Source organism: Schistocerca serialis, chromosome 1 (genome assembly GCF_023864345.2).
Source record: "Schistocerca serialis cubense isolate TAMUIC-IGC-003099 chromosome 1, iqSchSeri2.2, whole genome shotgun sequence".
NCBI lineage: Eukaryota > Metazoa > Arthropoda > Insecta > Orthoptera > Acrididae > Schistocerca > Schistocerca serialis.
This window is the reverse complement of record NC_064638.1, coordinates 580,123,532-580,150,546: the sequence shown is the minus strand read 5'-3', so window position 1 is coordinate 580,150,546 and position 27,015 is coordinate 580,123,532. Positions and strand designations below refer to the sequence as shown.

At 47.9% G+C, this 27,015-nt stretch overlaps 1 protein-coding gene across 1 annotated transcript in view; it reads left to right on the top strand.

The window, feature by feature from the left end:
* The window catches only part of LOC126457910 (zinc finger protein 90-like), a 172,953-nt gene that overhangs the window by 100,143 nt on the left and 45,795 nt on the right, over window positions 1-27,015 (top strand). Inside the window, exon 2 of the mRNA XM_050094595.1 lies at window positions 1,814-2,808. Coding sequence (XP_049950552.1) covers window positions 1,814-2,808 — 995 coding nt within the window. The remainder of the gene's footprint in view (window positions 1-1,813; window positions 2,809-27,015) is intronic.

Here is a 27,015-nt window from a genome sequence, read left to right as displayed (position 1 = left end):
CGCCAATTACCACACTGACCATTCTTTGATGTCTCGTGATGTCTCCTATCAACTAATCCATTGTTTTAGTCATATTGTGCCATAAATTTATTTTCTCCTCAATGTCATTCAGTCATCTTCAGTAATTTTTAAACCTTTTATCTGAGACGTTATTCTGTTTCACCCCATTCAAAAAGTTCTGTTCTCCTTATGTCTGGACTGTTCATCGTCCCCGTTTCATTTCTGTACAAGGGTACACTCCAGACAAACACCTGCAGATAAGAATTTCTAACTCGTAAATTTGAAGCCAGTGCTAGCAAATTCCTCTCTTTCAGATACGCTCTTACCGATCGCAAAACAGATCTGCTACTTCTAGTGTCTCCCTTTCTAATCAGATTTCCTCAGCATCACCTGATTTGATTCCACATTCCATTACCCTTGTTGTTTTAACTGATAATCTTATAACCTTTTATAAAGAAATTGTCCGTTTCGGTCAACTAACCTACTTAATCTTTTGCCATCTCTGGCAGAATTGCAGTGTCATCGGCAAACCTCAGTGTGTCCTCCTTATCCCTAAACTTCGATCCCTTTCCTAATTTATCTCGGATTTTCCCTACTACTAGTTCAGTGTACAGAAAGAGTAACTTCGCGAACAAGCTTGAACCCTGCCTGACTTTCATAGCCGTCGATTCTTACGTATGTCTGCAGTTCGGTTTCTGTACAGGTTGTAGATAGCATTTTATCCCTGCTACCTTCAGAATTTCGAAGAGTGTATTCCAGTCAACATTCTCACAAAAGCGAAGACATACGAAAATGAACAATTGTCACGTTGTGTTTGTAAAGTGAGTTTCCAAAGGGAAAATGTATCACAAAACGTGGAAACAGTTCTTATGCAGTTATTGCTAATGAACGTGTTCCTTCATTAGCTGTCTTTGCGACAAGGAAACAAATACAAGAAGTTATTTCTTTAATTGTTATCACCCTTAATATTTTTTCATCATTTTGCTTAGAACATTTTGACGTTAAAGTACACAGTAACAGAATAAAGTGATTACTAGTTTTGTAGAGACCTTGGGTTTCACGCAGTCGAAACAAGTTAAGAAAAAAGTTGGCCTACGTTCATATTAGTGTAATGTATGTTTTTTTTAATACAAATGCTTAGTCATTCCACATGTTTCTCCTATTGTAACAGACATATTCAAAATCTGTGTAGATCAGATTCAAGTTATGTAGATTTTTGATTTTGTGAGTTATGCAGTGGTCACGAACTGTATCTTCAGCATACTTGTAAACCTACAGATTCAGCACTGATCAGGTAGATTTTTGTCTCGACATGGGGACACTGATCTAAGCCGTTTTGGTATCAGTAAGGTAATTAACTAAATGACAAGATATAGTCCGAGCTTTAAGACAGAATTGCCATGACAAGAGGGGGGGGGGGGGGGGAGGGGGCAAGCCCTAGGAAGGCGCAGATGGAATTATTCACGTACCGTAAATCAATGCACAATAATTTTAAATATTGTTATATATTTTTTGCATTAAAAGTTGTGGAGATTTGCCGGTTTACATCACTTCTTCATGGAGTAATTTTCTTGAAGTCTGTTGCACAATTATTTTAGTTTTACTAGGTATCATTTACTGGTATCCTTCTGTATCATATCACTCTGAAATGCCTTTGTTTCACATAATCGTATAATACGTGTTTGAAAAATCTTACATTCCTTGAAAACATAGATTGTTTGCGTATTTCTTCAAACGATAATAGTAGCGGTATAAAGAATAAGAGGGAGGGCGACATGTATGTGTGAATTTTATTTGTTCTTTTTTGTTACAGAGCTACAACGATGGAGATGTCTCAACTTCGTATGACCTGCTAGCAAGAGAGAGCTGGGGCGCATCAGATGGTTCAGATACAGAAACAAGTAGACCACTAAATGACCTACCGGTTGCCAAAAGTAGTGTAAGAGAAAGTGTTTCTAAGAAGGGTAAAGTGAAGAAAGTGTACAAGTGTCTTTCTTGCACTGAAATATTCAATTGTCCTAAGGAGAGGAGAGTTCATCGTAGGAGGTTCCACACGGATGCAACAGAAGTACGTAAGGATAAACAATTTGGTGACGTTTTCAGTGCTCCTACTGTGAAGGAAGAACTTGTAGAGACTGTGAAAGTAGAAAATAAAAATGTAGACCTATGCGTTCCTCCTGCTGAGAGCTTGTCTACTGCAAGGACGCCTGACAGTAATGGTCCAAGTAGTTCATCAGCGGTGAAGATTAAGACTGAGAAAACTGATACTCCTGTATTGGATGTGGACCCTGATCAGAAAAAAATAAAAACAGGTGATAGTTTAGTCGCCAAACTCAAACCAGAGCCTGCAGTAGGTGAGACACAGACAGGAAATGGTCCGGAAGACACAGTGAAACAAGAATATAAATGCATTTCAGTGAACTGTACTTTGGTTTTTACATCGCAAGATGATTTGAAAGAACATGTGCACACAGCACACAAACTCAGAAAGAAACGGGGTTGTCATATCTGTCCAACTTGTCAGGAAGCTTTCAGCACCGACGTTTTGTACCGTGCACATTTAAAAATACATCCTCTGGAGTGCAAATATTGTGGAAAGTTCTTCACGAGACATCAGAACCTTAACCTCCATACAAACAGGCATCTAGGAATCAAACCATTTAAGTGCGGTGTTTGTGACAAATCATTTATAACCAAACAAAAACTGACTGAACACACTAATGTTCACACTGGAGAAGCTCCTATTAGATGTGATTTGTGTTGTGAGACGTTTCGCCGGTACAGCAATCTCATACAACATAAAAACAGGTTTGTAGTAATCGAAATTACTTAAATTCTTGCAAACAGTGAAAATCCACTGATTTAAGTCATGTACTAAAGTTTTGCAGCAACAGGTGGGTGATTTATTAAAGTTCATAGTAATAAAAAAGACACATATAGTAACATGTTATTCTTCAAATGTGATGAACCAAAAGATGCTTGTACAATGCAATTAGTGATTAGGTTACTTTCTTAATCAGAACTTTTCCCTGCCAAAAGAGAGAATTTAATGAAAATATTAACATGAATAACAGAATTAATACTATAGTAACGCAGAACACCAATAACTATATGCTAGTTAGTGAAATAGTTTGAACAGCAGCAATCAGTCAAGGTGCACTATTCAGTGAGGTGACTAAAGTCGTGGGATAGCGATATGCACATACACAGATGGTATAAAGGGCAGTGCATTGGACGTGCTGTCATTTGTACTCAGGTGACGCATGTGAAAAGGTTTCACACTTCATTATGGCCTCACGATGGGAATTAACAGACTTTGAACGCAGAATGATAGTTGGAGCTAGACGCGTGGGACACCCCATCTCGGAGATCGTTTAGGGAATTAAATATTCCGAGATTCACAGTGTCAAAAGTTTACCGAGAATACCAAATGTCAGGCATTACCTCTCACCACGAACAATGCAGTGGCTGACGGCCTTCACGTAACGATCGAAAGTAGCGGCGTTTTCGTAGAGTTGCCAGTGCTAGCAGATAAGCAACACTGAGTAAAATATTGCAAATGCCGCAGATTTGTCAGTGTTAGCAGACAAGCAACAATGCGTGAAATGATTGCAGAGATCAATGTGGGAAGTACGATGAACGTATCCATTAGGACAGTGTGGCAAAATTTGTCGTTAAAGGACTGTGGCGGCAGACGACCGACTAGAGTGCCTTTGCTAACGGCACGACATCGCCTGCAGCTCCTCTCCTAGGCTCTCATGTCCATATCGGGTGGACCCTAGAAGACTGGAAAACCGTGGCCTTGTCAAATGAGTCCAGATTTCAGTTGGATTCCAGTTGCCTACAGGCACTATGCAAGCTGGTGGGGCCTCCATAATGGTGTGGGCTGTGTTTACATGGAATGGACTGGATCCTCTGGTCCAGCTGAACCAGTCAATGACTGGAAATGATTGTCCGGCTACTTGGAGACTATTTTCCGCCATTCTTGGATTTCATGTTCCCAAACAACGATGGAATTTTTGTGGATCCCAGTACGCCATGTCAATAGGCCACAATTGTTCGCGATTCGTTTGAAGAACAGAATGAGCAATTCGAGCAAATGATTGGGCCTCCCACATCACCTGACGTGAATCCAATCGAACATTTAGGATACATAATCGAGAGGTCAGTTTGTGCCTAAAATACTGCACGGGTAACACCTAAGCAGTTATGGACGGCTGTGGAGCCAGCATAGCTCAATATTTCTGCAGGGGACTACCAACGACTTGTTGAGTCCATTCTCCATGTCCATTCTCCATCGAGTTGCCGCACTGCGATGTGTGGAAGTAAGTCCGACACGATGTTGGGAGGTGTTCAAAATGGCTCTGAGCACTATGGGACTTAAATTTGAGGACGTCAGTCCCCTAGAACTTAGAACTACTTAAACCTAACTAACCTAAGGACATCACACACACCCATGCCCGAGGCAGGATTCGAACCTGCGACCGTAGCAGTTGCGCGGTTCCAGACTGTAGCGCCTAGAACCGCTCGGCCACCCCGGCCGGCTGGGAGGTGTCCCATGACTTTTGTTACCTCAGTATATATCTGAAGATCAAACGTACAGAAACAGAGATTTCAGTAAAATAACCTAAAAGTTTTATTGCTACTGTGTTTGTTACTTTATGAATACGTGTAACTCTTAACACCTTCATGAAACAGGTTGTAAAGAATCATGATTAGCTGATGAAAAACCTTTCATACATTTTATATAGTTTTCAAGTTTGTTGTACACTTGTTAAGTCTGAAATAAATGTTGTGTCTCAAGTCATCTCCTGTTTGGATCTGCACACATTCGGCTTTTGTAGTCTTCAGTATTTACCCAAGACCGCATTTTTATAGCTGTTTCCTCCTATTTCCACCTTCTGATATTCACTTCATAGATGTCGGCAGAGTATAATTCAATTTTTACTGTACCTTTCTGTTGGAGTTGAAGGATATTTTCATTAGTAGAATCACTGTTTAATTGCATTATTATGTCAAATAAACACATGGAAGTCTCTCAGAAAATGTAAAAGAATGCAGAACAGTAGAGAGAAAGTGAAGCTGGTGAATGAAAACAAGCTTTGTGTTCTTGTTTATTACAAACAAGCAGAACAGAACAATTTAATTGAAAATAACAAGTACGGTTCGAATAAATAGCTGTTACACTGCTGATATTATTATTGTTATTGCCCTCGTGTGTCCGAAGATTAATTTGATGGAGGTCTCCATACCACTCTATCCTGTGCAAGCACCTTCATCTCCGAACAACCACTACAATCTACATCAATTTGAACTTGCTTGCTGAATTGATTCCTTGACCACCCTCTACAATTTTTACCCCTTACACATCATTATTGCACTGATGCTTCATTCAAGCGTCAGATTGTGTCCTATCGACTGATCCCGTAGTTTAGCCTGTGTGTGCCATAAATTTTTCCCCAATTTGACTCAGTACCACCTCGTTAGTAATTCAATCTACCCACCTAATGTTCAATATTCTGCTATTGCACCACACTGCAAAAGCTTTTAGTCCATGCTTGTGTAAACTATTTATCATCTACATTTCACTTCTGCGCAAGGTGACTCAGCAAATACGTCCAGAAAAGACCACCCAACAGTAAATTTTATATTCAGTGTTAACAAAATCCTCCTTTTCAGAAGTACCTTTTGTGCTGTAGTCAGTCTGCCTTTCACATCCTCTCTACATTGTCTCTCATCAATTCTGCTGCTGAAACAGCAAATTTCACCTATTTAAGTGCCTTATTTCCTGTTATAATTCCTGTTGCTTCACCTGTTTTTATTTGATACTTCCCATTACTGTTCTTTTACTTTGTTCATCTTGTAACCTCTTTTCAAGACACTCTGCATTCCATTCAACTGCTTTTTCAAGTCCTTTGTTATATCTGACAGAATTACCATCTCATCAACAAACCTTAAAGTTTTTATTTCTTCTCCCTGAACTTGACTTCCCTCTCCAAATATTTCTTTATCTTGCCTTAGTGCATGCTCAACGTACAGATTGAAAAACATCGGACATAGGCTACAACACTCTTTCATGCCCCTTGACTCCCATAACTCCAGTATGGTTTCTGCATTCAGTTTTAGTCTGCAGTTCATAACGAATAAATTATGCTTAGTGTCCACATCTATCCTTGGAAATGATGTGCAGTGTCAAATATGGTTTCAGAATCTCTTGTTATATCATTTTGTAATATATTTAAAACATTCCTGTGTGTCAATCTCTCTTCCACGTATACAGCCTTCTTTCATCGTTTTTAAACAAACTATTAGCGATTATTATGCCCTGTGGAACATTATGAAAGGTAGCTTCCTTTTGGTCATTTCGCCCAGTCTATGTTTTCAGGCTATTTTTTTTCTTCGATTTCTTTTCCTGCTATCGAATTTTTGTTTCCATCACAACTAAATTAACGTCTCCCTTAACTATCTGAATAATTTCTTTATTGACATGTGGAATAATCGGGTCTACTGCCGGATGTTTATGTCACTCTGGCACAATATTTCGGCCACGTAACTCGTTGCCTTCTTCAGGTGCTACCTGAGACTGCCGTATTGGAGTAAATATAGGATGGGGCCCCTTCACGCCCACACCAACGTGGTGACCAAACCAAAAGTTCTACTGTCACCTCCGTAAACATGTTAGTTTTTGAATCAAGCGTCACAGGATGCGGGCTGTGATGTTATCCATGCGTCTGGGTAAGATAACTCATTAACATGGTCCATCAGGAGATAGAAGTGGTCGAAAACGATTGAAGGGTAGCGGTTGTAAGGGCATCGGAAAGAAAGTGCCAAGGCAAGCGCCAAGGGAGAAAACCTCTGCGACAGTAGGACGGGTAGTAAGGGCAGTAGCGGCTTGCTAGCTGCGATAGAGCATGCAAGGTGAGGTAAGGTTAGTGTGAGGTATCGTGCATCGTTACCTATGTGCTGCGTGTTCGTTAAATGGGTCAGTCCGGGTGCCGCGGCTGGGCTCGCTTATAGTCTCCAGGGCCGGCCGCAGTGGCTTCCTCCCTGTTAACAAAGGAATTCGGCGCGGCAACGCATGCGTTGCTGTTAGGCCCTCTACTGCGCCTTGTCGTCAGTGACTTGGTACAGCTTCATCAGGCTGGTGCAGAACGGCGGCGGTCGGCCACCGTTCAGCGTCCTCCTCTACTGCACAGCGCAGCCCTTCTTTATTGTAGCTTCTAGGAGCTGCGCTTGTTCAGAGAGCTGCGCCAATTCAGCGTCGGAGGAAGTCAGGCCGTTCGCTCGCGCTTGTGCGATGAATGCTGCCTTTTTGTCTTCTCGATCCCTTGTGGGGGCCGCTCCCGCAGCGGTCGGCGTCGCCACCGGTTCCGCTGGGGCAACGGTTTTCCTCTTTGCACCTTTCACCTGCGGTGCTGCTGGGGCAACCGCTGGGACAGGCGCGCGAACGTTCTTCTGCGAGGTCGCAGGAGTGTTCGCAGGTACTGCTGCGCTGAGGCCTCGGGCGAAGACTGCTCGCAGTTGCCTCGAGGCCTCTTCCTTCTCTGCAGCCACGGCGGCTGCGAAGGCAGCCCTCTCTGCCGCCATGACGGCTTTGAGGGCTGCAGTGGCCTCCTTCACGGCGGTGCGGAGTTCGAGGCCACATTTCTTCTCGGAAGAGCGAGCTGCATCCTGACTGCCCGTTTCCGAGCGGTCGTCCCTGCCCCTGGCAGGTGGAGCTGCTACTGCGCCGTCCCTCAGCTGCGCCGGGCTGTTCTGCGCCCTACGTCGTTTCCGACGTCGTCTTCGCTTCTTCAGCTGCGTCGGTGCGGCTCGGCACTGTTGCGGCTTGAGAAAGCCGCGCAACCGCGCCAACTGACGACGTGCGGGCCGCCACACCGGACACAAGTCGGCAGAACGTTGCTGCCGCGGTCGCAGGCGCGGCTGTCGTGCTCGCCTGAGCACTTGACGCATACTTCGCAACATGGCCCTCGCCCTGGCACCTGAAGCACTGGGGCTGGGGTCCATGTCGTAACCGGGAAGCCCAGCAACTTCCGCAAGTCGAAGACGTCGCTCCCGCCGTCGACCGTTTGCACGGTCACGGCATAGAGCGGCGCTCTCTTCCTGTTGGTCCGGTTGTGCCAAACCCGGCTTGCAGCAGCTGCCTCATCACAGCACCAGGGTAACCCCTGAGGAGTGCCTCGGTCGTCTTCATCCTTCCTACGGAAGGTGCCTTCTCACGCGACGGCGGCGCGTCGACGGTGTGGTCGGCCACTGCGACCTTGATCGCCCTGTGGTCGGCCACGTTTGCAGCTCGAACGCAGATCTGCGAGTCTGTATCGACAGACTCGTAGACCACCTCGTTCCGAGCGCAATTCGTAATGGTGTCGAACAGCGCTGTCCACCCGCCTTTGCACTTGACGTACAAAGGGGGGACAGGCCGCGACTCGTCTTCTCGGGAGTTCCTTGCATGGTCGGCAAACTCAGTGAGTTGCACAACCGAAGGACCCTTCGTAGCGGCAGGTTTCCTCTGCACACCCTTCTTTCCCATGCTGCGAGGCGCGGAACACGACAATCTGCACGCGTTGTAAAAACGACACCCGACAACTTGCTTTACGCGGTGCCCACAGCACAGAAACCTCTTCACGAGCTCTCAACGGCCGAGTAAGCGTAGCGCGCAACGGCAACGATGCGCTCGCCTCGCTAGCTCAGGCCGCTCTACTGCTGTATTGCAGGATCTTGTCCAGTATTTATGACCAGAGGGCGCTGGGTGCTCTCTCTGCCGTCCGCGCCCGCCTGGCGCTGCCTGTAATGTGTTGTCTCTTCCGCGGTGCTCCCTCAGACGTCCGCGCCCGACTGGTCGCCATCTGTGGCAGCTGTCTGAGGCCCGTCCTGTGACGTGCGTTCCGATCGCGGTCCGCGCCCGCCTGGTGCTGCTTCTGAGGTTTTGACCCTTCCCTGGTGCTCCCACGGACGTCCGCGCCCGGCTCGTCCACCATCTGTGGTCGTGGCAGCTGTCTGGGGCCGGACCCGCGTTTGGCGTTCAGTTCGTGGTCCGCGCCCGCTTGGCGCTGCTCCTGAAGTTTTGGCACTTCCCTGGTGCTCCCACGGACGTCCATGCCCACCTCGTCCACCATCTGCAGTTGTGGCAGCTGTCTGAGGCCTGTCTCGCGTCGGGCGGTCCGTTCGCGGTCCACGCCCGCCTGGCGCTGCTCCTACGGTATTGCTACTTCTTGTGGAATTTCGCGGTTCCTTTCGTTGGGCCCTGATAAGCTCCAGAGCCGAACTCCACGCTGAGCTGGTAACCGCTGTCTCGGTTTATTGGGTTGTCTGTGACCTTGATCTCGATGGCCTCCTTTATGACACTGTCCCAAAATCTTGGAGTCTGGGTCACAATTTTGGTGTTGTTGTAGTCCATGGAGTGACCGAACTCCAGACAGTGCTCCGCTATGGCAGATTTGGTTGCCTGTCCGAGTCTGGTGTGCCTCTGGTGTTCTTTGCCCTGACGTCCACTGTCCTGGTTGTCTGACCAATGTACGATTTTCCACACTGGCACGGGATGTTGTAAATGCCTGGTTTACGTAGCCCTAGGTTGTCCTTCACACTCCCTAGCATTGTTCCAATTTTGGAGGGTGGACAGAAGATACTCTTTATATCATATTTTGAGAAAATTCTGCTGATCTTTGAAGAAATAGGTCCAGCATATGGCAGGTATGCCACCTTCTTCGCCTCATCTGGCTCCTCTTCTGTACCCTGTGGTTGGCTGGTTGCACAAAGTGCCCTTTGGATGTCTGTGGAGGAGTATCCATTTCTGCTGAACACCAACTGTAAATGTTCTATCTCTGTGGCCAGACTTTCCGTATCCGACAGAGCCCGAGCCCTGTGAACTAATGTTTTCAAGACTCCATTCTTCTGTGCCGGGTGGTGGCAGCTACTGGTTTGAAGGTATAAGTCAGTGTGGGTGGGCTTACGATACACACTGTGCCCCAGAGTGCCATCTGCCTTCCTCTTGACCAGGACATCCAAGAATAGGAGCTGTCCATCCTTCTCTAGCTCCATAGTTAATTTTATACTTGGGTGGGGTGAATTTAGACGTTCCAAAAAGTCATCTAGCTTCTCCCTGCCATGGCGCCAAATGACAAAAGTGTCATCGACATACCTAAGAAAGCACTTGGGTTGGTAAGTGGCTGATGCAAGTGCCTCATCTTCGTATCTCTCCATTTCTTTATTTCAATGGCTTCATCATCTGCAGAGCAACTTAGCATAATATAAACTTGTTGTATTGTTCACTATGTTGTTCATAGTACCTTATGTATATTCCTTTTTATTATTCATTATTGTACCTACTCATTCGATACCCATTCTTGGGTCACCTGACGAGAAGTCCTTGCTGTGCTAAAACCTCACTTCACTAATGACCTATATCCAACTCCAATCTGTCCGTTTCCCATTTTAAATTCGCTATCCTTTCTACCTGATTAAGGGATCTAACATTTCATGATCCATCCTATAGAACGCCAGCTGATCCTATTTAAAACTGAAAATATACGAACGACCTGATCTCTCTAGTTGCTTACATTCATAGTAGTTAAAATTACGTGGCTCAGGTACCACTGTTAGTTTAGAGGTTTTTGATTGAATAACGTAAGCAGTAAAAATCCTTTTCCATGATCACACTGTATACCCTCTAACAAACTATATAGCAGATTTAATCAAGTGCCGTAGCATATGTGACATCGTTCGTGTATTTCACGTTTCGTTAATCATAATTTACTGACGTTATCTTCCTTACTTACATATTAATAAAGCCTCTGAGGTGCTTCGCATGTATCACCGCAGATATCAGAATTATCTGAGATATGGCAGCTATTGAAATGTGGAACAGTACTAACATAAATGTCTCCAGTTGCTGGTAGAGGTCACTCAGGATACGGTGGCCGATACGCAGTGACCAGCTTTCATCGTTTGTTCAAAAGAGGCAGCCGACAAGCGTTTGCCCTCTTCCGGCCGGTCGGCGATGGCAGAATGGTCGCGCACGCCCTGCAGTCTTTGTCAAATGATTTTATTGGAACTATTTGGTAAAACAATTCATTTTTGCTCTGCATGTAGCATTATTTGTGAGGTTCATTATGATGTTCCCATCATTTCGTTAATGGTCATAATTGTGATATTTACGTGGATGTAAAACATTGCTCGAAATTCGAAAAAAGTCTGCAATGAAAAATAGGGGTCGCTAAGATTTTGCGTTTGGTGGATATTACATAATCTGTTCCTGCGTATGAAATTTAGCTAACGTATTGAATTTTTCTTTAGACTTGGGTGGAGGTCTCTATCTGTTACCAATATGTAGAAATGTGATCTGACGTAGCGTACTCATTTGCGATTGCACCGCGCCACCAATAAAGCCGGAGTGAAATATCCACAACATTCCTCATATTTCATAAACGATGTGAGATATTGGAATGAGATTCTGGCAAATGATAGCCACGAAGAGAAGAGTATTTTGTCGTATGGGTATTATGCAAATCTTCATTATCTGCCGTGTTATTCCACTAACTACAGACTTTTCTGGTGAAGGAATATAATGTTTAAAGGCTATCGATAGCTGCTGAAACAAGACATTCAACGGATTTTGGAACAATGTAAGTCATTACATGTTTATTTTGTACCGAAGATGTGCTTTTCCATAAGGTGCTGACCTTACGTTTCATCCGTTCCTCAATAAACTTACTAAACCACTGTTTCAGAACTCTCTCACAGTTGCGTCTGCACGAAATATTAGTGAAGTTAGACTGTGTAAACTTCGCATAGTTTTGGCAAAAGAAGTATATTTGAACATGGCAACAAGAGAAATGTGTAGGTTTTACTCAAAATTCCCCACTCGTGGCCCTTCTCTCAAAGTTGCAAGTGGTTAACAAACCAGGCGAAATAAATCGCTGCATTTTCGGCGGAATTCGTTTCAGATGCTAACCAAAGAAGAGGACGCCTTTTTGAACGGTCACCAGGCAAGCGTGGCCGTGAAGGGCCCCCGCTTTGCACTGTATTTACGAAAAATGTGAGTGTAGGCTTCAGTTCAGAATGACACTTCCTCCCCAACGCTCTCTCTACTTGTGCCCTGCCGTCTACACATCTACCGACCACGGTGTTCTGCGTGCACTATAATCAGTGTGTACATGCTAAACATTCTTTAGGTAATGTTGATCGTCGGTAATTAGAGTTCTGTTTTTAAATTTCCTCAGTTGTAAAAGAAATCGGCGAGAGGCGTCAACCCGAAATGTGTGCAAAGTTGTGGAATAATGCTAAGGAAGGCTGGAGCTGCAACTCCCGTTTTAAGCGCTGACACCTATATTCTTATTTTCCGACGTAATTTTGGTGGCTTCGTCGAAAACAGCGCGTTCGTTAGGCAAAATAATCCTACATGATTATGGGAATTTTGGGTGGTGGCTATATCTATTGTTATCTAGTAAAACCAGGGTGACAATTATTTGCACAAAAAAAAAATGTTGCGTTGGTATACTTAGCACGCTATGCTCGTTATCCCCCCTGCCCCTTTTCTGTGTTAACATTTTTTCGCAGTTGCATCTATATCCATAGGCAGCAAACCACCGAGAAGTGCGTGGCAGAGGGTACGTATCATTGCACAAGTTTTTAGGGTTTGTTTCCATTCTATTCATGTATGGAGCATGGAAAGAATGATTGTTTGAATGCCTCTGTGTGCTGTAATTTTGTAATCTTATCCTCACGATACCTATATGAGCGATACATTTGGGATTGTGGTACATTCTTAGTCATCATTTAAAGCCCGATCTTGAAACTTTGTTAGTATACTTCCTCTGTATAGTTTATGTCTATCTTAAAGAGTCTGCCAGCTCAGTTTCTTCAGTATCTCTGCGCCATTTTCCTACAGATGAAACAAACTTGTGATAATTCATGCTGCCCTTCTTCGTGCACATTCAGTGTCCCCTGTTTGTCCTATTTGGCACAGGCCCCACACGCATGGACTCTTCTACAACTGGTCGCAAGAGTGATTTGTAGACTGATTGCACTTTGCCAGTATTGTACCCCTAAACCGAAGTGTACAACGACTGAACCTATGTGATCATTCCATTTCATATCCCTACAAAGTGTTACTCCCAGGCGTTTTTATGATTTGGCCGATTCCAACAGTGACTCATTGATATTAGTCATAGGTTACCACGTTTTCTTAGTTTTGATATTAGTCATAGGATACCACGTTTTCTTCGTTTTGTGAAGTGAACAATTTTACATTTCTGGACACTAAAAGCAAATTGCCAATCTTTGCATCACTTTGAAATCTTATCAAGATCTGACTGAATATTTATGCAGCTTCTTTCAGATAGTACTTCATTGTAGATAATAGCGTCATCTGCAAAAAGACCTAGATTACTTTTAACATTGTATGCAGTATCGTTAATGTAAAACATGAACAGCAAGCGTTGCACCGCACTTCCCTGAGCCACACCTGAAGTTACTTGTGTATCTCCACCCAAGAGAACGTGCTGCGCCCTTCATACCAACAAGCCCTCAGTCCTGTCACAAATTTCACTTGATACCCCATATGATCGTATTTTTCACAATAAACGTAGGTGTGGTATTCAGTCAAACGCCTTTTTTAAATCAAGAAATACTGCATCTACCGGACTCCCCGCAGGGGGTCCACAACTCTTTTGTGGATACGTGCGTAGTGAGCACAGGACCCCGAGCTAGTGTGGCCCTCCCTCCTTTCCGGGCTGCCTACCTTCCTTTTCCGCATCCTTCCCCATCCCCCATCTTGGCCCTCCCTCTCACCTCTGCCTCTTCCCTTCCCTTTCTCACCCTCTGGGAGTATGTTTAGTGCCTACGTCCAGAGACGGACGCTCGAAACTGTAAAACAGTCTCTCTTCTTCGCTTTCTCTGCTGGCAAGTCTTTGTCCTTCCTTTGTCCTTCTCTTTTCCTTACCTCTTCTCTTTATCCTTTTCTCCGCTGCAGTGTTTGAAACCTCTCTTCTTTCCTTTCCGTTTCTTTGTTCCTCCTTTTCTCTATTTTCCTCCCTGTGCGTGTCTGAAGGCCGACCCATGCATTCCCATGCATAGCTGGTGACGGGGTAACACATAATTCACCGCCCCGGGTAGACAGGTAGGACACGTACTTACCCCCTGGTAATGGCCAGGCCCATGGAGGGGTGATTACCCGAGCTGATACCTTCCAAAAGTGCCGATTGGTCCCTCCGTCCATTTCTCTGGAGGTGTGACCTGAGGTGTGAACAATCACTTAAGGCGGGAGTGCCCTCAGAGAGAGCCCCCACAAGGAAGGAGCGCGCCATCGGAGACGCCGGTAATCATGGGGGATCCTTCTGCAATGGTTTCGTCATCATCTACTATGTCTGCTCACAAGCGTAAGTTCAATGAGTCTCAGCCACAGACAGTTCTTCCATCGTTGCCACATCTTCCTTGTTGTTTCTCGGTCAGACGAAGGTCAAAACTTCTCCACAGTCAACCCTTTCATTATTCAGAAAGGTGTCGACGAAATTGCAGGTCCTGTAAAGTCTTGTTCTCGATTACGAAATGACACCTTGTTGTTAGAAACAGTCTGTGCCCTCGAGGCACAAAAATTGCTGCATACTTCACTGCTACACACCTTCCCTGTCCGGGTGGAAGCGCACCGCACTTGAAATTCATCACGTGGGGTCGTTTATACACGCTCCTTCGACGGATTGTCCGACGAGGAAATTCGAAACTGCCTGTCTGACCAGGGCGTTACGGCTGTTAGTCATGAAAAGGGTTGACATGAACATTGTTCCAACCCGTACTGTCTTCTTGAAATTTGACAGAGTTCAACTTCCATCGAACGTAAAAGTGGTTTATGAGATAATTTCCGTTTGCCCTTACATCCCAAACCCTACGTGTTGCTATCGGTGTCAGCGATTCAATCATACCAGCCAGTCCTGTTCCAATCCAGCCAAATGCGTTACGTGTGGCAAGGGTGCCCATGAGGGTGCTTGTCCACCTCCATCCCCTCATTGCATCAACTGTATGGGTGACCACGCTGCTTCCTCTAGAGATTGCCCCATTTTTAAAGACGAACGGCTCATTCAGGAAATCAGAGTGAAGGAAAAGGTGTCCACCTTTGCTGGTCGAAAGTTATACACCAGTCGAAAGCCCACTGTGCCTCACACAGGTAAATACAGCACAGCCCTTGCCTCTCCTCGGCCAACAAAGGAGGCAACCACGCAGACTTGTGATCTTACCTTTAGTGCCACGGTCGTCAGATCGGCCAGCGCAAAGATCGCCCGTTCAACCTCCCCACTCTCACCTGCTCACTCTATGGCTCACCCTTCATCAGGTTCTGCTAAATCTCGAGCCCCAAAATCAGACACCCAGGCTTCCAAAAAAGAGCATACTCGTGAAGATTTTTTATGTACCCCAATTTCACAACCATCGGTTCCTCCTTCATCTCAACGTCCTGTTTCCAAAAAGGCTAATAAGAAACCCAGCTCCTCTCCTTCTCCGCCACGGCGTGTCTCATCTACAGCACCACCTGGCAGTAACCGCCCTCGGCCGTCTTCTGTGTCGCCGAGACGCCTGCTGGCGGCCGATCAATCGGCCGATCGCTGGTGGCAGGAGCTGCTCCCGAACAACCTATGGATAAAATCTTCTGCCTTTGGCTGAATGCCGTTCCACGCTGTCGGTCGCAAGCTCTGAGCAGTCGCTGAGTTGAGGGAAACCTTGGTCACATTCTTCCCTTTTCTGTCCACCCTATGTCCATTATCCATTGGAATATCCGCGGCATTCGAGCCAATCGGAATGAATTGTCGATCCTCTTACGATCCTACTCCCCGGTAATCTTCTGCCTTCAGGAAACAAAGCTGCGTCCCCGTGTTCACTTTGTTTTCCCCCATTTTCAGTCAGTCCGATTTGATCTCCCCTCTGTTGAAGGCACTCCAGCACATGGAGGAATCATGATTCTTCTCCATGATACTATCCATTATCACCCAATCCTCTTAAACACTTCCTTCCAAGCTGTCGCTGTCCGTCTTTCCCTTTCTGGATACACCTTCTCTCTTTGTACTGTATACATTCCATCGTCCACACCAACGGCAAGAGCTGATCTCCTTCATCTTCTTGGTCAGCTTTCGCCCCCCTATTTGCTGGTTGGGGACTTCAACGCCCACCACCTGCTTTGGGGATCTCCGCGTCTTCCACCAAGCGAATCTCGTTTGCCTCAACACTGGGGACCCTACATTTTTGTCTGCCTCCATGCCAAATTTCTCTCGTTTGGACCTTTCGGTCGGTACTGTTCCACTAGCTCGGCGCTTCGAATGGTTCGCTCTTGCTGATACACACTCGAGTGATCACTTTCCATGTGTCCTTAGATTGCAGCCACAACTGCCATATATGCACCCGAGACGCTGAAAGTTTGCCCAAGCCGATTGGACACTTTTTTCGTTTCTAGCGACATTCGATGACCGTCACTTTCCTAGCGTTGACGATGAGGTCACTCATATTACAGAAGTTATTCTTATAGCTGCGGAATGTTCAATACCTCACACCTCCGAATTGTCCCGGCGTCCCCCAGTTTCTTGGTGGAATGAGGCATGCCGTGACGCAATACGTGAGCGGCGACGTGGTCTTCGCGTTTTCCGGCAACATCCTACTTTGGCCAACTGTATCCGCTATAAGCAGTTCCGTGCGCGATGCCGTCGCGTCATCCGCGATAGCAAGAAGGCAAACTGGGACTTCTTTACTAGCTCATTTAACACCTTCACTCCCTCCTTGGAAGTTTGGAGTCGGATTCGACGGTTATCTGGCGCACCTAGTTTCTCCCCAGTCTCTGGTCTCACTGTCGCGCATGATACATTAGTGGACCCCGTCACAATTCCTAACTCATTGGGTCAACACTTTGCTGAGATTTCGAGCTCTTTAAATTACCCGCCAGCCTTTCTCCCGAAGAAACGTGCAGCGGAAGTGCAACCTCTTGCTTTCTCCTCTCAAAATCGCGAAAGCTATAATACTGTTTTCTCCATGCGGGAACTCCAACATGCACTCTCTTCTTCTCGCTCTTCCGCCCCAGGACCGGATGGTATCCACATCCAAATGTTGCTGCACTTATCATACCATAGTCTGCGTTACCTCCTCCGCCTTTATAATCGAATTTGGACCGACAGTACTTTTCCCAGACTATGGCGGGAAGCTATCGTCGTTCCTGTTCCGAAACCTGGAAAGGACAAACATCTCCCCTCTAGCTATCGCCCCATTTCTCTCACGAGTAGTGTATGTAAGGTTTTGGAGCGTATGGTGAATTGCTGTTTAGCCTGGTGGCTGGAGTCCCGCAGTCTTTTAACACCTGCCCAATGCGGTTTCCGAAAGCATCGTTCTGCAGTTGACCATCTTGTTGCTCTCTCCACTTATATCATGAACGATTTTCTCCGGAAACGCCAAACAGTAGCTATATTTTTTGATCTGGAGAGAGAATACGACACCTGCTGGACGACAGTCATCCTCCACACACTTGTGTCTTGGGGCTTTCGAGGACGGCTGCCCCTTTTTTTTCGTGAATTTATGGCAGAGCGCACATTTAAAGTGCGGATGAACACTACTCTCTCCTGCCGGCCGGAGTGGCCGTGCGGTTCTGGGCGCTACAGTCTGGAGCCGAGCGACCGCTACGGTCGCAGGTTCGAATCCTGCCTCGGGCATGGATGTGTGTGATGTCCTTAGGTTGGTTAGGTTTAATTAGTTCTAAGTTCTAGGCGACTGATGACCTCAGAAGTTAAGTCGCATAGTGCTCAGAACCATTTGAACTACTCTCTCCCGTACTTTCTCCCAAGAAAACGGGGTACCCCAGGGCTCTGTGCTACGTGTTGTACTGTTTGTCATTGCCATAAATCCAATTATGGATTGTCTCCTTCCTGATGTCTCGGGCTCCCGCTTTGTGGACGATTTTGCGATCTACTACAGCTCTCAACGGACCAGCCTTCTTGAACGGCGTCTTCAAGGATGTCTCGATCGGTCCCACTCTTGGAGCATCGAAACCGGCTTCCGCTTTTCTCCCAGTAAGACCGTTTGTGTTAATTTTTGGCGTCGTACGGAGTTTCTTTCGCCTTCCTTACATCTAGGCCCTGTCAACCTTCCGTTCGCGGACGTCGCTAAATTCTTGGGTCTTATGTTTGACAGAAATCTGTGCTGGTCCTCCCACGTTTCCTATCTTTCGGCTCGCTGTCTGCGATCCCTCAACACCCTCCGTGTCGCACCGAGCGAGGTGGCTCAGTGGCTGGACACTGGACTCGCATTCGGGAGGACGACGGTTCATCCCGCGTCCAGCCATCCTGATTTAGGTTTTCCGTGATTTCCCTGAATCGCTCCAGGCAAATGCCGGGATGGTTCCTGTGAAAGGGCACGGCCGACTTCCTTCCCCATCCTTCCCTAATCCAATGAGACCGATGACCTCGCTGTCTGGTCTCCTTCCCAAAAACAACCCAACAACCCCTCTGTGTCCTGAATGGCACTTCCTGGGGAGTGGACAGAGTGGTCCTTCTCCGCCTCTATCGGGCCTTAGTGCGCTCGAAATTGGACTACGGAAGCATAGTTTACTCCTCTGCTCGGCCCTCTATTCTTCAGCGTCTCGACTCTGTCCACCACCGTGGATTACGTTTAGTGTCTGGAGCTTTTTGCACCAGCCCTGTGGAAATCTTTTATGCTGAGACTGCTGAATCTCCGTTGTCCAATCGGCGAGCTGTCCTTCTGAGTCGTTATGCTAGCCATCTGTCTTCATGCCTGCTAATCCGGCCCATGACATTTTTTTCGACGCCTCCTTGGATTTAGGGTATGCAGGCCGCCCTTCCTCCCTACTTCCACCGGGAGTCCGCTTCCGTCGACTGCTCCATTCTCTTTCCTTCCACTTTCCTAAGACTTTCTTGACAACTTGGGGTACAGCACCACCTTGGCTCTGGCCCCGGTCCTGCCTGCTCCGTGACCTTTGTCAGTTTCCCAAGGATGGTACACCTTCTCTTGTTTATCGTCGGGTATTTGCTGCTCTATGCACACAAATGAAGGATGCCACATTTATTTACACTGATGTCCAAAAACATCGTTTGGTGTTGGGAGTGCCTATATTGTTGGCGACACCCCGAATCAGTTTCGGCTTCCCGACCAGTGTTCGGTTTTTACTGCGGAACTTCCCCCCTGCGGGTCCGGGGATTAGAATAGGCCCGAGGTATTCCTGCCTGTCGTAAGCGGCGACTAAAAGGAGTCCCTCCCCCTCAAGGGGGTAGTTAGCGCCTGCGTCCGGAGACGGACGGTTCCACGACTTCTATTTGCGGTCATTTTGCTTTTTCACTTCTCATTTCTTCCTTCCTTTGGTTGGTTCCTTTCTTTGCTCTTCTCCATCTCACTGTCTTCCGTACTCTTTCCCTTGCCTTCTTCTCCTTGTCTTCTCATTGCCTCCTTCTCCTTGCCTTCTCTGGTCTCCGCCTCGGCGTTTGTGACAGTCTGTCCTCTCTCTCCCTCTCTCTCTTCTTTTTCCTCTTCTTCCTTCCTCCCTGTGCGCGCCTGAAGGCCGACCCACGCGTTCGCACGCGTAACCGGTGACGGGGTAACGCATAATTCCCCGCCCTGGGTAGACATGTAAGGCACGCACGTACCCCCTGGTAGAGGCCAGGCCCAGGGAGGGGTGATTGCCTGAGCTGATACCTTCTGACCATGCCGATTGGTCCCTCCGTCTGTTTCTCGGGAGGTGTGACCTGAGGTGTAAACATTCATCTAAGGCGGGAGTGCCCTCTGAGAGGGTCCCCACAAGGAAGGAGCGCGCCATCGGAGACGCTGGGAATCGTGGGGGATTCCTCCGCAATGGATTTCACTCCATCTCTCTCGACTTCTGCCCACAAACGGAAACTTGGCCAGCCACCAGTGACAAAAGTACTACCGCCTGCCCCACAGTTCCTCGTCGTTTCTCGATCTGAGGACGGAAAGGATTTTTCCTCTGTCAACCCTTTCGTTATCCAGAAGGGCGTAGATGCCATAGCCGGATCTGTCAAGTCTTGTACCAGGTTGCATAACGGTACCTTATTACTAGAAACTGAGAGCGCCTTTCAGGCACAAAAACTGCTTCGGGCCACACTCCTGTACACGTTCCCTGTCCGGGTGGAGGCTCACCACACTTTGGATTCGTCTCGTGGTGTGGTCTATACTCGATCACTTGACGGATTGACTGACGAGGAGATTCAGTCTTTCCTCGCTGAGCAGGGTGTGACGGCTGTCCATAGGGTCATGAAAAAGGTCAACAATGACCTTGTACCGACCCGGACACTTTTCTTGACCTTTGACAGTGTTCAGCTGCCGTCGCATATCAAAGCGGGCTACGAGGTTATTTCTGTTCGCCCCTATGTCCCGACACCTACGCGCTGCTATCAGTGTCAGCGTTTTAATCACACTCGCCAGTCTTGTTCCAATGCAGCTAAATGTGACACTTGTGGCAGGGATGCCCATGAGGGTGACTGTCCACCTCCGTCTCCTCGTTGTGTGAACTGTCGGGGTGACCATGCAGCGTCCTCCCGCGACTGTCCCATATACAAGGAAGAACGCTGTATCCAAGAAATTCGGGTCAAAGAGAAAGTGCCCACCTCGGCTGCTCGCAAGCTATTTGCTAGTAGGAAGCCCGCGCTGCTCCCAGCGGGAAAGTACAGTACTGTCCTCGCCTCTCCTCGGACTACCAGGGAGGTGGCGACGCTGACATGCGATCTGACCTTCGGCACCACAGTCGTCCATTCGCCCAGTGCTAAGATCGCGCGGTCGACGTCTCCTCTTCCTCCCGTCACCCCTCCAACACAAGCACCTTCATCAGCTTCTGCCAAGACGAAGACCCAGAAATCAGATGCACGGGCCTTCAAGAAGGAACCGTCCCATGCAGACTTACTATGTACCTCGCACTCCCAGCCGTCGACCAGTACTTCCACTAAAAGACCTTCCAAGAAGGCTCATAGGAAGCACAGTTCTCCTTCTCCTCCACGGCGCATTTCTTCTCCTGCCCCACCCAGCGGTTGCCGCCCCAGGCCGTCATCCGTTTCGCCTGGCCGCACCGCTGGTAGCCGAACTTCTGGCCGTCCACCGGCGGAGGAAGCTCCTCCTCCCGGCCATCTTAACGAGATGGCCAATGAACCTATAGAACCAATGGAGATGACTGTCCGCCTACTGATAGCAGCGGCAGTACTCGCTCGAAGCCAGGCCCTCAGCGGCCTTCGAGGTGACCCCTTCTCTCATCTTCCTTTTCTCACGATGGCACTTATTCACTGGAATATTCGCAGCATTCGCTCCAACTGAGAGGACTTGAAGTTGCTGCTCCGCTTGCACCGTCCGCTCGTCGTAGCCCTCCAGGAAACGAAGCTCCGCCCATGCGATCACGTTGCCTTGGCACACTACACCTCTGTGCGTTTTGACCTACCCCCTGTGGTAGGTATTCCGGCTCATGGAGGGGTTATGTTGCTGGTCCGGGATGATATTTACTACGATCCCATCACATTGCACACCGGCCTGCAGGCAGTTGCCGTCAGAATTACTCTTCCCACTTTTACATTTTCTATTTGTACCGTTTACACTCCATCGTCGTCTCCCGTTACCAGGGCAGACATGATTTAACTTATTGCTCAGCTACCTGCACCATTTTGTTAACTGGAGACTTCAATGCCCACCATCCCCTTTGGGGCTCTCTAGCATCCTGCCCGAGGGGCTCCCTGTTAGCAGACCTTTTCAACCAGCTCAATCTTGTCTGCCTCAATACTGGCGCCCCTACTTTTCTTTCGGACACATCTCACACCTATTCCCATTTAGACATCTTTATATCTACTACCCAACTTGCACGCCGGTTTGAGTGGTATGCCCTTTCTGATACATATTCTAGCGACCACTTCCTGTGTGTCATCCATCTCCTGCATCATGCCCCCTCTCCGTGCTCAGCTAGTTGGAGCATCTCCAAAGCCGACTGGGGGCTCTTCTCTTCCAGGGCGACCTTTCAGGATCAAACCTTCACAAGATGCGATAGTCAGGTCGCACACCTCACGGAAGTCATTCTCACTGCTGCTGAATATTCCATCCTTACACCACTTCTTCTCCACGTCGCGTACCGGTCCCCTGGTGGACCGTAGCATGTAGAGACGCTTTACGTGCTCGTCGACGTGCTTTACGCACCTTTAAACGTCACCCTACAGTGGCGAATTGTATCACTTATAAACGATTACGTGCGCAGTGCCGTCGTATTATTAAAGAAAGCAAGAAAGCCAGCTGGGCCGCTTTCACAAGCACCTTCAACAGTTTTACTCCTCCTTCTGTTATCTGGGGTAGCCTGCGCCGTCTATCTGGCACTAAGGTCCACTCACCAGTTTCTGGCTAGACGGTCGCGAATGACGTCCTTGTGGCCCCTGAGGATATCTCCAATGCCTTCGGCCGCTTTTTCGCAGAGGTTTCGAGCTCCGCCCGTTACCACCCTGCCTTCCTCCCCCGAAAACAGGCAGAGGAGGCTAGGCCACCTAACTTCCGCTCCTCGAGTCGTGAATGTTATAATGCCCCTTTCACCATGCGGGAACTCGAAAATGCACTTGCCCGGTCACGGTCCTCCGCTCCAGGGCCTGATTCTATTCATATTCAGATGCTGAAGAACCTTTCTCCTGCGGGTAAAGGTTTCTTTCTTCGTACTTATAATCGCATCTGGGTTGAGGGACATGTTCCCGCATGCTGGCGCGAGTCTATTGTTGTACCGATTCCTAAGCCGGGGAGGGACAAGCACTTGCCTTCCAGTTATCGACCCATCTCGCTTACCAGCTGTGTCTGTAAGGTGATGGAGCGAATGGTTCACTCTCGTTTGGTTTGGCTGCTCGAATCTCGGCGCCTACTTACCAATGTACAATGTGGATTTCGTAGGCGCCGCTCTGCTGTTGACCATCTGGTTACCTTGTCAACCTTCATTATGAATAACTTCTTGCGGAAGCGCCCGGCCGCGGCTGTGTTCTTTGATTTGGAGAAGGCTTACGACACCTGTTGGAGGGCGGGCATTCTCCGCACCATGCATACATGGGGCCTTCGCGGTCGCCTCCCTCTTTTTATTCGTTCCTTTTTAATGGATCGACAGTTCAGGGTACGTGTGGGTTCTGTCCTGTCGGACACCTTTCGCCAGGAGAATGGGGTGCCACATTGCTCAGTTTTGAGCGTCGCTCTCTTCGCCATAGCGATCAATCCAATAATGGATTGCCTCCCAGCTGATGTATCAGGCTCCCTTTTCGTGGACGATTTTACCATCTATTGCAGCGCACAGCGTACGTGTTTCCTGGAGCGCTGTCTTCAGCGTTCTCTTGACCATCTTTACTCCTGGAGTGTCGCCAATGGCTTCCGTTTTTCTGCCGAGAAGACGGTCTGTATTAACTTCTGGCACTACAAAGAGTTTCTCCCACCGTCCTTACGGCTCGGTCCCGTTGCTCTCCCATTCGTGGAGACAACAAAATTTTTAGGTCTTACATTTGACAGGAAACTTAGCTGGTCTCCACATGTGTCTTATTTGGCTGCCCGTTGTACCCGTTCACTAAATGTCCTCCGTGTTCTCAGTGGTATGTCGTGGGGAGCGGATCGAACCGTCCTACTTCGCCTATATCGGTCGATCGTCCGCTCAAAGCTGGATTATGGGAGCTTCATATACTCCTCTGCACGGCCGTCCATCTTACGCCGCCTCAACTCCATACAACATCGGGGTTTACGTCTTGCGATCGGAGCATTTTATACTAGTCCCGTCGAGAGTCTTCATGCTGAAGCCGGTGAATTGCCACTGCCCTACCGGCGCGATATACTGCTTTGTCGGTATGCCTGGCGGCTACTGTCAATGCCCGACCACCCGTCGTATCGTTCCTTTTTTGATGACTCACTCGATCGTCAATACGGGTTGTATGTCTCTGCCCTGCTACCCCCTGGAGTTCGCTTTCGTCGCCTCCTTCAACACCTTAATTTTTCACTCCCTGCAACCTATCGAGTGGGCGAGAGCCACACGCCACCTTGGCTCCAGGCTCAGGTTCGCGTTCACCTTGACCTCAGCTCGCTCCCAAAGGAGGTTACCCCCGGTTCGGTATACCGCTCCCGTTTTGTCGAACTTCGTTCGAAGTTCATTAATATGACCTTCATTTATACAGATGGCTCTAAGACCAATGACGGGGTCGGTTGTTCTTTTATTGTCGGGGCACAAAGTTTCAAATACCGGCTCCATGGCCATTGTTCGGTCTTCACAGCTGAGCTCTTTGCCATCTACCAGGCTGTTCTTTACATCTGCCGCCACCAACATTCTGCTTATGTCATCTGCTCTGATTCCCTGAGCGCCATCCAGAGCCTCAGTGATCCGTATCCAGTTCACCCTTTCGTGCACTGGATCCAACGCTCTCTTCACCAGCTGGTAGACGACGGTTCTCCGGTTAGTTTTGTGTGGGTTCCTGGCCATGTCGGTATTCCTGGGAACGAAGCTGCAGATGCCGCGGCCAAGGCTGCGGTCCTCCAGCCTCGGACAGTTTTTTGTTGTGTCCTTTCATCAGATTGTAGCAGGGTCATTTGTCGGCGCATTTTATCGCTGTGGCATGCCGAATGGGCTGCACTTACGGACAACAAGCTTCGGGCCTTGAAACCTCTTCCCGCAGCTTGGACGTCCTCCTTACGCCCCTCTCGGCGGGAGGAGGTAGTTTTGGCCCGGTTACGAATTGGACACTGCCGGTTCAGCCATCGCCATCTGCTGACGGCTGCGCCGGCGCCGTTCTGCCCATGTGGGCACTTGCTGACGGTCCGCCACATTTAGCGTCCTGTTCGGATTTTACTACACTGCGTCTTGATCTTGGCCTGCCATGTACTCTCGATGCCATTTTAGCAGATGACCTAGGAGCAGCTGCTCGCGTTCTTCGTTTTATCAAATTGACCAACCTGTCTAAGGACATTTAATTATGCTGTTTTTTTTTTAATCCTATGCCTGTCGATCTTTTATCGTGTTTTCCCTTTTAGTTGCTGTTTTAAACTTGTGCCTCGAGGTACATTCCTAACGTAGTCTGGGCGCTAATGACCGTTGAAGTTGTGCGCCCTAAAAAAAAAACACAAAAAAAACTGTGGAACTTTACGCTGTTCTCCAGGCTGTCCAATACATCCGTCGCCATCAGCGGATACAGTATGTTATCTGCTCCGACTCTCTCAGCTCTCTCCTCAGTCTCCAAGCTCTCTACCCCGTCCACCCTCTCGTCTACCGGATTCAGGACTGCCTCCACTTGCTCCACTTGAGGGGCGTCTCTGTGGCGTTCCTCTGGATCCCACGACATGTTGGTATCTGTGGAAACGAGGCGGCCGATATAGCGGCCAAGGCTGCATTCTCTCTTCTTCGGCCAGCTATTCGCATGATTCCCTTCGTCGATCTACAAAGTGTTTTATGTCGTAGTGTTGCTCTTTTATGGCATGCACATTGGTCGACACATCCCAATAATAAATTGCGGGACGTGAAAGCTCTTCCCTGGCTTGGACGTCTTCCTCCCGAACGCGTCGTCGGTAGGAGGTAATTTTAACTAGACTCCGGATAGGGCACTGTCTTTTAGCCATCGACATCTTTTAAGCGGCGATCCTCCCCCACTCTGTCCCCACTACTCTCAACTGTGGACGGTGAGACACCTTTTACTTGAGTGCCCCTATTTTACTCCGTTACGCGCCCGTCTACAGCTGTCGCCTGATATATCTTCCATTTTAGCAGATGGCACGCTATCAGCCGATCGCGTTCTCGAGTTCAATAGTGCCAGTGAGATGACGTCAGTAATTTGAAGCTCTTTTTGGGGACAAACAACCCTGCTTCTATAGTGGTTTTTTATAATGGACGGTAGTTTTCTGGGTCGCTTATACTACCCTTCTAGCAGACGGATGTGACCTCTGCTTTTTCCTAAAAACTGGGCACAGACTTTTGTTTGAGGGAACTACAATAGATTGTAATTAGAAGAGGACCTAACTCAGCCGCAAATTCAGTATAGAATCTGATAGGGATTCCATAAGGCCCTGAAACTTTGTTAAATTTTGACAATTTCAGCTGTTTATCAGCACCACTGACGCTAATACTTATTTCGCTCATCTTTTCAGTGGTACAACGATTAAATTTGGGGAGTTCTACTGGGTTTTGCATTGTAAAGAAACATTTGATAACGGAGTTAAGCATTTCAACTTTTGCTTTGCTACCCTCAGTTTCAGTTGTCTCATTCTCTAAGGACTGAACACTAACTTTGGTGCCACTAACAGGCCTCACACACGACCAGAGTTTCTTTTGGTCTTGTGAAAGACCATTTAACAATATTCTGCTAGTCACTGAAGGCTTCACAAATTACTCTCTTGACACCTAAACATGTTATATTGTAGCCCTATGCTTTTATATCTATTACACAGCAATCTGTTTCTTTAGAAATTTCTTTACAGTGGCCGTACACCATGGAGAGTCCCTCCGTGGTGCAGCGATAGTGAACACTTGCGAATTGTGTGCGAATGCTCGTTCGCTTATGTTTGGTTCTGTTCACACCTGTGTAAATGAGGCTTGAAAGAACGAAGACAGAGCGAGGCGGCGCGGTTGTTAGCACACTAGACTTGCATTCTGGAGGGCGACTGTTCAAACCTGCGTCCGGCCAGCCAGATTTAGGTTTTCCGTGATTTCCTTATAGCGTTCCAGGCAAATGCCGGGATGATTCCTTTGAAACGGCACGGCCGATTTCCTTCCTCATCCTTGACACAATCCGAACTTGTGCTCTGTCTCTGATGACCTCGATGTCGACGGGACGTGTAAACCCAGTCTTCCTTCTTCCTTCCAAGAACGATAGCGCCTGTTATGAAGAACTCTGCTCACCCCATTCGACCGAAATTTGCTCGCTCTGAGTATTTGCGGTCACAGTCAGACCGCGGCCACGCTCGTGTGGATACTACCAGACAGAATCTCCTATTAGTCTGTGGATAATGGTCAACCTTGGTAAGAAAAACTAATTCCTGTTTTCTGTCCTGCAAAGTCCGGGAGAACAC